Source organism: Terrapene carolina, unplaced genomic scaffold (genome assembly GCF_002925995.2).
Source record: "Terrapene carolina triunguis isolate 2854851 unplaced genomic scaffold, T_m_triunguis-2.0 Scaffold58, whole genome shotgun sequence".
Taxonomy (NCBI): Eukaryota; Metazoa; Chordata; order Testudines; family Emydidae; genus Terrapene; species Terrapene triunguis.
The window spans coordinates 4921347-4934056 of NW_020664409.1; the positions used below are offsets into that span (position 1 = coordinate 4921347).

A 12710-nucleotide genomic window follows, 5' to 3' on the forward strand; every position below is an offset into this window, starting at 1 on the left:
CGGGCCAGGCGGGCGGCGCGCGGGGTCCCGGCGCGGCGGGGGCGGCGAGGAGGTAGCAGGGGGCGTAGTAGGCGGGCGGCGGGGGGCAGCCGGGGGCGGCGGGCGGGCCCGGGCTGCCGTAGGGGGCGGCGGCGGCGAGGAGCGCGGGGAGGCTGCTCTGCCAGCTCCAGTAGCCGCAGTACGAGTCCCAGAGCCACTGGTGCACGCGCCGCGCGTACTCGCCCGCGCTCAGCGCCTTGGCCTCGGAGTCCTCGCCCCCCGCCCCCGCCTCGGGCTCGCCCGGGGCTGCCGCGACCTCCGCCATAGCCCCGTCCCCTCCTCTCCCTTCCCTGTGACGCACACACGCTCCCTGACCTCCCTCCCTCCCTGACTGCGCAGGCGCGGGGAGCCGCTCCAGCCAATCCACCCGCCAGGACGGGGGCAGCATGAGAGAAACGGAAGAGCTCTCCCCTTCCCCCCCCCCCTGCGGGGAGATGGTATCGTCCAGGGTTGAGCGGATAAAGCAGGAGCTCCTGGGGCTGCGGGGGGCGGAGCCCTGGGAATGGAATTGCGGGGGGCGGGGCACGGCACTGTAGCGACACCCCTTTCCATCCGCCCAGGTTCAGTGCAATGGGGCCGCCCCTAAATCAGGTGACCCGGCCGGGACTGGGAGGATGGTCCCTAATGCTGTGAGCGTTTCAGGGTCACCAGGGTCTAGGGAAATCACCTCCCAAAACGTGTTACCCAATTCATGGCGAGCCCCCAGGAGACTGCCCCGCCCCGCCCACCTGGTGACAAAGAAGAGAGATTCCCCGCACCTCCTACCCCCTTAACGCCCCCCGCCACTGCTGTCAGAGGAGGGTCGGACCTGCTTGGCAGTGGGTTTTGTCACCTGTGACCTGTCATTGCTGACCCTTTGTGGTCCCGAGGCAAGTGCACGTGGCCACCTCAGCTTTCTCTCTCCTTTTTCCAGTTTGGCCTCATTGCTTTTTGAGGAGAAGTCTTTAGTGGTGTCTGCTGATTTGAGAAAAATACCCTTCTCGTGCTTCCTCCTAGTGAGTACATAAGAACGGCCATAGTGGGTCAGATCAATGGTCTGTCTAGCCCAGTCTCCTGTCTTCTGACAGTGGCCAGTGCCAGGTGCTTTAGAGGCAATGAACAGAAAAGGGCAATAATCCAGTGATCGATCCTCTCCACTCCCAGCTTCTGGCAATCAGAGGCTAGGGACGCTCAGAGCATAGGGTTCTGTCCCTGACCATCTTGGCTCATAGCCATTGATGGACCTATCCTCCTTGAGTAAAAAGTGTTTCTCTGGTCCTCACTAGGTTTAGACTGCTTGTGCCTCCTGCTTTCTGCCTCTAGGTTATGGTCACTGTACTTGGTTAGAGTTCGCGTGAGTCTGAACACATTTCACTGCAGTGTGAGGTAGTCTTTTTGTCTGATAGGTCTATGTACGGATCAGTACTCTGCAGCTAAAGGTGCGGGGAAATGACCACAGGAATTTCCACTGTAAATCATTTAAGATAAAATAATGCCACTAATGCTGGTGAGAGCCCAGAGTGCAGCAAATGTGATGGTGAGAGCATTGCTGAAAGATTTCTCAACAGAAATCTGTGTAGTTGAGTACTGATTTCTTTATCAAATGTCTTAGTATTCAGAGTTTCTGAGGGAGACAACTTCACACTCTAAGCTCCTTTAATACCTTCTCAAATGACCTCCTAGTCTCGGGGCTGCCTGCATTGCAAGCCACAGAGACCATGTGCACAAAGTTTTTTGTTTTTTTTTAATGTGAGAATGTTAACCTCTAGCTGAAACACATGTAGATAGACCCTTCATTCCCAAAGGCCTTCAGCTGTATTCCTTAGTTAACAAGTTTCTTTAGTCAATGAGTGAGACATTTGGGGCTGCTCTGTTGATAAGCAAGCATGACTTCATTTCATTGTTCCTATAATTTAAGGTATTTTCATCCCAGTGCTGTCCTCCATCACACCCATGCAATTCTACTGAAGTCAATGGTGTTACATGGGGTGTAAAAGATAGAGTGGATCTTTTGTACAAATCCCATTACCATGTTGAAATTCCATTCTGAATTCAGAACTGAGTTTAAGCTGGTATAACAGATGTGCTAAGGGGGCAGGGCATAAGTTACCACTTCAGCTTTCCATAAACTTACCTCTGAATTTGGTCGACATCACTGATGAATCAGTCTTACCAACAGCTACTTTGTCATGCCAATAAAGCTACTGACATGATTAAAATGTGCTCTCACCCTACCTCTACATTTCTGAGCAGATGTAGCTGGATAAATTGAATTTTCTCTGTTCTTGCCATTGCCCATCTGCTTTCAGCTTGTGGCCTCTGGCTACTTTCAAATCACTTTCTATTCTGAAAACTGAATTAGCTTTGCAGTTGTATTTTCTAAACTGAAATTAGCTAGAGGCCACAGAATTAGCTAGGACATCAAGGCTCAGGAGGATGAGAGGTAGCTAAACGTTGCCATTTTTCTATATATCCTAGTTGTTTCTAAGGCACTTGTCACCTTGGTATCTAAGTCAGACAGTATCTTTTCCCTTGAGTCCTCGGCCTCTCATCTCTTCTGTCTCCCTCTTCTTCTCTCTTTGCACAATTTTGAAGTGTAAGAAACTAAATTGGGAGCCTTACAGCAGCTTCCAACTCAGCTGTCTAAAATTAACTTTACATTTTTAAACTACTTGGTTGGTTTCCAGATGCTGCTGAGCATGACAGCCACTCTTCAGTAGGAAGTGATGGCTTTCCTCCAAAGATCCACCTTCAACAAGGCTGGCGGCAGTACATCAAAGAAAAACCACATCTTCCTGCTGCCCAAGTGACAGTGCTCAGCAATATTGGAGAAGTAGCTGTCTATATAAGAAAGCCAAAACAAACCTCACAGGGATTAAACCATATTGATTGAGTTACTTTGTTGCAAGTCCCTAATACAGATGGATTGAAACACATTTAAATCATGCTTAAACTGATTTAACTGAGTGGGATAGACCCATTAGCTAAATCAGTTTAAGCACATCTGTAGTAAGAAGATCCACACTAGTGCATGTTTTCTAATATAGCCCAGATGAAAAGTAGAGATTGGATTAGGCAGATGAATTGAGACCTTCTTATACTGCAAAGTTTGGCATAAAGGGGAAAGATAAGAGGAGATGAGGGTAATGCATAAAGTGGTATGAAAAAAGTGTTTGTGTGGGTCTATTATTTTCTATAGAACTGAAAGCGGTATCACATCTGCCTGTCTCTCTGCAGCCCATCAATTCTGTCCTTCCAACCCTTCACATCAGGTCTCCCCCCGCCTTGCCTCATCTCTGGTCCTGCAGCTCTCGCATAGGGTGACCAGACAGCAAGTGTGAAAAATTGGGACAGGGGGTGGGGGGTAATAGGCGCCTACATAAGACAAAGCCCCAAATATCAGGATTGTCCCTATAAAATTGGGACATCTGGTCACCCTACTCTTGGGGTTCTTTGCCTGTCTCTCCCAGGCTCAGGGGCTGCACTGGGGTCCCCTCTCCAAGCTCCTTGGAGGAAGCAGCTCCAGGTGCTCTTCACTCCCATACACTTTCCATTCGAAACCCATTTGTTGTGGGGTAGGGTGGTTCACAGAAGGGGAAGAGGAAGTGGAGCTACCCTGCGTTTTTTGTGCTCCCGCCAGTGAGAAGGGCTTTGGCTCTTGAAAGGAAGGGGAGAGAGCATGGCTTGTTTCCTGCACAACTCTGATTGAGAGGCCCCAGGAGTTGGGCAAGAGAGGAAAGCAGGGCATATTCCCCTCTTCCCCCCCTGCAGGCAGGGCTGAAATGTCACCCTGCTTGAGTTGTAGAAATTTTATTTCTGGGCCTCTAACCCAGTGCACTTTAATCACTGAGAGAGGGAAAGGAGAAAAGATAAGAAAGGAGGTAAAGAAGACAAGAACTGCACAGTGTGATTCATGTAAGGTAACCTTTTGGATGGAAGACCACGAGATCCGGAACTCTTACAGTAGAGAGCTGCTCTGCTGCTGAATGACTATAGCAAGCCCAGGGATTTTTTTAAGAGATCCTGAAGTGGATTATTAATCCTTAAATGGAGATCTATTCTGGAAAGGGACTGTAAAATTGGTATCATAGGGCCCTTGTTCATTACTTTTCACTGATTTTTATATTAACTGTACTTTTTTTTAATTTTGCTTTAAATAGGTTTTCTAACTTCCAGCCCTGCAAATTCAACTAGCCTCCAGAAGTCCAACTTAGTTCTTTCCTTCCTGGGCATTACCACTTGTATAAAGAGTTCTGAAGGCCAAATTAGACCTCCAGTTACATCTGTGCAACCTCCCAGGCTTCAGGTATGCCCTCAGTGACACCTGTGCAATCCCATTGCCCTCAGGGGTTTTACACAGGTGTAACTGGTTGGAATTTTGTATGTAATTCTGCTCTTGAGGCACAACATGAAACAGAATCCAGCTCACTTTCCCACAGTTGTGTTGACTCTGGGGCTGACAAAATTTTTTGAAAAAGCAGCTACAAACATCCTCTTGTTATGTAAGTGAGCAAACAGGATTGTGAATACACACAGAGAACAGATCTGTTGCATAAGAAGGTGCTATTTTTACATAGTCACTTTTCAGAATAGTACTGCACTAATCCCTTGCAAACAGGGCTGGCTCCAGACACCAGCTTAACAAGCAGGTGCTTGGGGCAGCCAAGGGAGAGGGGCGGCACCTGCGGCAATTCGGGGGCGGCAGGTCCCTCACTCCCTCTAGGAGCGAAGGACCTGCCGCTGAACTGCCGCCGCCGATCGCGGCTTTTTTTTTTTTTTTCGCTTGGGGCGGCAGAAATGCTGGAGCCGGCCCTGCTTGCAAAGTTAATGGAACTTGGTGAAAACATGTAATTCACCTGCAGTGTGGGGTGCTCACAATCAGGTGCACTCTGAGTGTTGTGAGTTATTAATATGAAGTAATTTTATTCCCCTGGAACACTTTTGTAATGCTCAGCTTGGTCTTTGGATTCTCAGGCACCAACCCTGCAAACTCGGGTGCTTAACTTTAGTACTGTGAATACTGATTGAAATCACTACTCATATACTCAAGTTAAACACATATGCACTTGCAGGATTGGGACCCAACCCCTTATCCATAAATAACAGAGTACTTCCGTTGTCTAAGGGTTAGCTATACTCTCTTGTGAAGGAAAATCAAAAGGGAGAAGTGGCCTCTAGTAGCCCAACCTGCCATTTGAAGAGAAATAGGAGGGGATGGCCTTTAACAGCTTATTATTTTCTTCTCTAGAGCTGAGACCTAGAGGAAAGCTCTCAGTCTCTGTCTTCCTCAGGGTAGCAATAGCTAAGGAGTGGAAGTCTCTCACACTAGGTTCTACCTATCTTAAATACTTATATGATCCTCATTACTATAGTATCTGAGCACCTCTTTAATATATTTCTTCTCACAACACCCCTGTGAGGCTGGGCAGTATAATTATCCCCATTGTACAGATAGGGGAGCTGAGGCATCGAGAGCTCTTGCTTTCCCTTCTTTACAAGGAATGGACTCTTTCCCTGGAAGTCTGTAGTAACTCATCTGGAATGGAACTTGAGGCACATAAAATACCACTTGAATGCAGTTAAGGACAAGGTAAGAAAAACATTTAAAATGCTTTAATTTCCTTTTATGCCAGACTAATTTTTTTAGTTGGTGGAAGAACTCCAATGTAGAAAGGGGTGGTAGTGTCTGTGTAGAAAGAGGGCTGAGTACATAGTGCTAGTTATGCCTCTGCTATTAATAATGGTATCTGTGACTTCTATAATGTTTTATATGTTTAAAATACTTCACAGACATCAGCTTATTAATCATTACTATACGGACCAAATAACAAATGCTACTATCTACTCCAATATCTCTCCTTTATTATGTGGGTGCAGAGGACCCTGGATTGAGCTGAGTGGCTATGCATAGTAGCTGTTTGGGGATAGCCTGGGCCAGGCCAGAGAACCCCTTGCCCTCTGGGATCCTCTACGCCGTCTCCCCTCACCCTGCTAAGTAATCAGAGGGCATTAGAGGCTGGAGTAATAGAGTCTTTCTACCACCATGTGGATCTTCCATTCATCCCCACCCTCTGCAGGTGCAAGGGATATGGGGAGAAATCCTGTCCCCATTGAAGTCAATGGTACCAGCATTTCACCCATGTAGGCTATTTAGCTCTTAGGCTGGAGATCTCCATTGACTACATGATATGGGCTGATGTTTGGGAGTAGAATTTGGGGTTTCAGGTGTAGGTATTTCTGGGATATGTATATTATTACAATGGCACTAAATTAAATACTGGATGCAAGGTCTACAGGGCATGTGCAAAGCCGAGCACCCTAACCACACTTAATAATTAATAATAACATGAATGCTTTGGTTGAACACACTGGAAAGATTTCTGTATTTCAAATGCAGACTGGAAATTATTTCCCCTGTCACCTTCTTTAATAACCCTGCTCACTAGACTTCAGTGTTCTAAGCCAACTAGGTATTTCCTGTTGCATCTATTTTTAAAATGGTTATTATAGAAGGTTAGCTGAAAATGGATGAGCTGAATTATTCACTGATACCTAGAACTGGATGTTCTCTCTCTCTCTCCCCCTCCCCCCGGCACTTTCTTAAAAAAAATAAATCCTTTTATAACTCTGTATTTACTCAAATGATCATTTTCAGAATCAAATAATCTTTTCTTGTTTTTAACAATGTTAATTTTGCCTTGTTTTTGGAGTGTAAACTTTCCTAATTCCTGGATTAGCTGCAATTCTAAATTAATACATGTATTCTATATAAATAGTATAGTTCCTACATTATCTGATTACCAACAAAGCTTGGAATTGCTTGCACCATAATAGTTTTCTGCCACCTGGTGGATATATAGGGTCAGTACCTCAATACTTACAATCTCTTATGTTTTCCTATATTTTTAATAAGTATGATTAATTAAATCAGGATTTTTACAGAGTTTCCTTTTTAAGATAATAAGAAACAAAGGGCCAATTCACCGTTTCTTGATAAGGGTTGGGGAATTATTGTATTTACTACCTGAGTTTCTGCTTTCAGGGATATATCCTGTCATCAGTCTGTATCAAAAATTGGCACAGATTCTATTATATAATGTTGGGATTATTTCTAGAATCGCATATTCCTTAAAGTACTTAAGGTCTGATCCTGATCCCATTAAAATCCATGGCAAAACTTATGTTTTTAATTTGGCAAGAGCAGGTTCTCTAGGCCCAAATACTACACAAAGTGCAAGGCAGTAGAGACAAAGGCTAAGTGTCAACAAAGGGTGATGAACTTCATATGGGATGTTGCCCCACAGTATCAAGCAATGAAACCTTTATTATTTTGGGGCTTTCTACAAACTTGATCATTCTAACACCATTACATGCAAACTTTGTATTATGCAGTAATTATTTTCATTATTTGGCAACACACCTTGCATGTGTCCTTTTGGCCACATACTTACAGTATCACTGAAATGCAGTCACCTCTGGAGTGGATGGCAGTGGCCGGCCAGCCAGCCAATAAACGGCACAAAAGTGTGGAGAAGGCAGGTCCGTCCTTACCCATACGCAAAATACTCAGCTGCGTAGGGCACCAGGAAACTTGAGGTACCAAATTTCCTGGTGCACTGCACAGCTGCGTGCTGCTCTAGCCCCTGCCCCACCTCTTCCCCATGGCCCCCGCCCCACCTCTGCCCCCACTCCACCCCTTCCCCAAAGTCCCTGCCCCTGCTCTGCTCCCCCCCCCTTGCCTCTTCCCACCCCTGAGGAGTGCAGCAGGGTCAGGCCTACACTCACCGGCGGCAGGAAGTGCAGGGACCTGGCCGCAGCCACGCAGCCGGTGAGTGCTGGGGGGTGGTTCCCCCCAAGCCAGCTCCCTCCCTCCCCGATGGAGGCCTGAGCCCAGCCCCACACAACCTGTGGAGGCTTGGGGCCCCACCCCACCCCTCGTGGGGTGGGGGGAGCTGCATAGGGCCCCAGAATAGCTAGGGACAGCCCTGGGAGAAGGGATGCTTTTGGCTAAGAACAATGAAGCAACCCCCTACTTTGTGGAAAGTGTCATAGGATCTCTAACATCCATGCAAAGCAGACAGGCCCTCAGGGAAGGTATGATAATAAAAAAGGACGTACACAGTAAACAACTTATGGTTCTCAGTTTATACACCTTGGAAGGATAAAGGGCGGAATTGATGCCAGAAGGATTTTAACCTGTGGTTCCAAAGTCTAGATATTGTCTCTAGGAGTAAAATGATAACAATCGCATTTATCTATAGTTACACTGATGAAAAGAAGTTGAGATGTGTTTAGAAGATACAACCTTGTGTCCTGTATTTATTACCTTGGATACAAGGCTGACTCTTCACTCCTAAAGCTACAACCCTTCAGCCACTGAAACTAGAAGCTGCTATTTTGGCCACCTCATAACTCCCATCTCTTTCCATTAACAAACAAAAATATACAGAGAATGACAACATTGAGAATAAAGGCTTTAAAGTTCAAAAGGGCCTGTTCTCTGCATTATTTCCAATATTTACATGGGTGCAAAACTTCATGAAAATCACACTACGTTGATTGTGTAATTCTTCATCAAAAAGGCGATAACTGTCCTGCATGCCACAATTATCCCCATAGATAGCACACATGTTTAAATAATTGTTCTCTCAAGATCACTGTATGCACCCAAGTGGGTTCTAGCTAGTGTGGTGCTGTACAATTTAAATTGGTGCAACAGTTAATATCAAGAATAACCACAATTTTGGTACAGAAAAGCACAATGAGGGTGTGACTTGGACACAGATAGCTGGAATCGGCACAAGATAATGCAAAACAATCTTTGCACATTAGGGCTGCTCATTCCTGCTTATTCCTCACCTAAAGTCGTGATATATTGGTTGTAGCAACAGAACTGGGGAAGGCATTAAGTGTAGCTCAGACCTGCAGACAATCAATTAAAGTTGGCACAACTCATCAGATTGTCATTATGCAGAATGCCTGAAGGATGGAGGCATGTACATTTCTTTACCAACATGATTTTATATATGATTTTCAGTAGAGGATTATTCTTTAGAGGCATCTGTACATAGATGTGTATTAGGTGGCGTCAGAAGCTGGGATTTTTAAAAAAAGATCCTCTTCCTTCACGTCCCATAGATACGTTAAAGATGGGTTTCCACTGTAGGGCAGGGTGCAGCCCATCCTGCATGAGAGTGCATGGCAAGGAAACTAAACTGCACTTTAAAAAAAGTGTAGCAAGGGCACATGTATCTGATATCAACAGTTAATAGGATAATTGCTTAGAAATGCCTTTTCTGCAATATTTGTAAAACATTTGCAGGAACATAATCCGTAGGGAGAAAGCTGTACCATAGTGGTGTTTTCCCTGCAAATATTTAGGAGAAAAGTCATACAAGTATACAGCCCCTCAAACAGCCACTTATTTCAGGGGAGAATCAGTATCCCTGGTTCCTCACGGGGATATTTTGAAATTATTTGCCTGCCTCCTATAAGTCAGAGATGTATATCTGCTTCCTGTTGTTTTTGAGTATTCAACACTTGTTTTGCTTCAGCAGTCCAAAGGGTTGGTTGGCATCATATTGCTGAGTGATGACATACATAGTATCAATATCAGATGCAGGATTAGAAGAGAAGTCAGTGGCTCAGGTTTAGAATGTTCCTATGTGTGATTGTTTTACGGCAGAAATTATTAGTGTTGTTAATGTTAATAAACTGTTCTGTCATGACCTACACCGGCCGCCTGTTTCTTTAGGTATGTGCTCTACATCCAGGTGAAATATATTGCACAACTAGTGGATGATGCTATGCTGTGCATCTCTGACAATCAGCCGAAAAGGGACATGCCCATGGGCCCACAATGAGTTAGTGGCAGAGCTGAGACTAGAAACAAAGTTTCTGTAACTCCAACTTGAACATGGTCATTTCCAGGACATAACCTATAGCACATACAGGTGCACCAAAAAGAGAGAGTGATGTTATACAATGCAATTATTTAAAGTGAGGGCCTCTGAAGTTCTGTGGTTGCCACTAAGGCTTTAATTTTGAAACTATAAGTCTGCCCGTTATCACTAATACATTCTATCCAAGCTATCCTCTGGGAGAGGGGAGGGTTGGATATGATGTACAAAGGACACTCGGTCAACAGCAGGGAGTCAGAGCTGCCTCTCCTCATTCAAACCTTTTGAAATGGCATTTAGGAAAATGGATGAAAACACTTAAATAAAGTGCACTTTGAACTCGCTGTATTTAAACCAAGTACAGACTCCTTTTTTTATTTCAGAATAGGTTTACTGTTCAAAAATGGTATGTACTAAAGCCACAACATTATACATAAAGATAAAACATCAGATAATAAAACATTATTGTATGAGCACTATTGGTTGTAGTACAATCAGATACTTTAAAACTGAAGGAATTTATGTACTCCGAAAAGGTGCAGTAGGCACAATGTATATCCTGTAACTAGCTTTGCAACCATATAACCATGATTTCACTCTTACAAAGTATTACAAGTGATCAAAAATGTATGCTGAATTTTGACTACTACACGCTGAAATCGTAAAACGTATAGCACATTCCACCTTAGTGTTAAAAAAGCATGTAAATAAGAACTGTAACGTAGAATCAAGGGTCTTAAACAAGAAATAGTCCCTTTAATTTGGGTTCAGAATTCAGATGGAATACATCTATGGCTTTTATTTATGGACATATTTGAAGATTAGTATGCAAATCTTGCAAGTGGCTAAAAACCAAAAAAACAAACCCTGGGACTACATCCCCAACAGACGGCTTATACACTAGAATACTTTAGAGAAACAAAATCAGCAAGGAAACCAGGTATAGGGCATCTGACACTTAGCATGTGCCCCAAATCATAAAACAACCCTATCTCAAGCTATGTCTACACTACCATGGAAAGTCGACCTACATTACGCAACTCCAGCTACATGTAGTTGGAGTCGATGTACCTTAGGTCGAGTTACCGTGGGGTCTACACCGCGGGGTGTCAATGGAAGAAACTCTCCCGTTGACTTACCTTACTCTTCTTGTTGGGGGTAGAGTACAGGGATCGACTGGAGAGTGATCTGCTGTTGATTTTGGTGGGTCTTCATTAGACCCACCTAAATCAACCACCAGTGGATTGATCTCAGAGCATTGATCCTGGCTGTAGTGTAGACCTGCCCTCAGTTTTCAGAGCAGGCTATGAGGTACTGTGTGAAGAAAAACAAAAAAACCCAATTCCCGCCCTGCCCCAGCCCCAAATAAAGGAACACAAGAGAAATCAGAGAAATGTTCAGATGATATGCTGAACATTAAGTAATGTTTTCTAGAAGATATTAGGATTAATAATTTACAACCAAAAGGGATACAACATGTCTGTGTAAACTGAAAGCTGAGGGATACTCTACATATACATATTAGAAAAATGTTTGATTAAAATATCCTGTTTTTATAGTCCACTGGCAAAATGTATTGCTGAAAAATTGTACTTTTGCATCTTAAAACCCCTCATGATGATTAGAACAGATCTACAAGAACCACACACTTCCTAGGGGTACATGTTCACCACATCATACATGAATTGTCTAAAAGGTAAAATAAACATCTTAACGGTTTTAAGATTATTTTTGATTAGCAGAAACGTAAAAAGGAATGCACTGAAACATGATTGTAACAAAGTATATCATGCAATATTTTTGGCTTGTTGTGTGCAGTGTAATAGCCAATAACGCAAATGGAGTATTTTTTTTTTAAATCCCTTACGTTCACATGACATCATGTAGAATTAAAACCGTAAATGAAGGCAAACTGTGTGGAAACTTTAAAAATAACAGAATGCCTAATAAAAGCGTGCCAGACATGTCATTGTTTCTAATGTACAGAGCTGCTGTTTGAAGACCTACTGCAGCAGTATGAGCTACTGTTACTTCTAGTTCTCTATGTTGCTGTTTTATTTAGGCTGACCTTGGTCTGAGATCGTGGTCAGCAGGTGCTGTATGGCATTAGGAAGTTAACCTACAATCTCTGCAGGTTCAGTGACCAACTTAGATCCATCCCATGCTGTCTTGAACTGTTCAGGAACAGGAAATTCTTTCTGGTAAATGGAAAGAGCAACAACAATTGTTAGATAAACAGTGGATATCTTATAAAAACTGACGGAGTACTATTAGTGCTGCATGATTGACAAGGCATTTATAACTCAGACATGCCTGGATTACAAAGAGGCCTTCTTCATTGCGTGCAGGAAACTGTTTCAATGCCACACAGAAAATAAGCTCAGTACTACCATAATTCATATAGCTTTGTTCATGTGCTAGTTTGTAACAGTCCCCTGTCCTCATTATTTGGGCAAACTACGTCAATATACCTTGTTTCAAAAAAGACTATGGACTCCATTAGCAGGCAGCCAAGCTAACTGGATGGGAATGTAGAAAAGAAGGACTTAAACCTGGTAAGGTAATGACAAGACTAACAGGAATTTTAAAGAGAAAAGTGATGTCCTACAGAGCAAAACCCATGGTCAATCCCCAGAATTTGGTGGCAGATTTAATCTCAGATCTCAAGATAATTGTTCACCAGTCTTGGGTGGATGAACAAAGGTGCATGTAACAAAAACACTGTCACATTACCACTTTAACAGTGAAGCATTCCAAAAGACACAATATGTACAGTCAATGATGCAGGACTTC

At 43.9% G+C, this 12710-nt stretch overlaps 1 protein-coding gene across 3 annotated transcripts in view; it reads right to left on the minus strand.

The window, feature by feature from the left end:
- Positions 1–11314: 11314 nt before the first annotated feature.
- CAP2 (cyclase associated actin cytoskeleton regulatory protein 2) overlaps positions 11315–12710 on the minus strand; it is a 92549-nt gene continuing 91153 nt past the window's right edge. For all 3 annotated transcript variants that reach the window (XM_026660272.2, XM_026660263.2, XM_026660281.2), the window contains one exon: positions 11315–12115. In XM_026660272.2, coding sequence (XP_026516057.1) covers positions 12032–12115 — 84 coding nt within the window. In that variant the 3' untranslated portion in view covers positions 11315–12031. The remainder of the gene's footprint in view (positions 12116–12710) is intronic.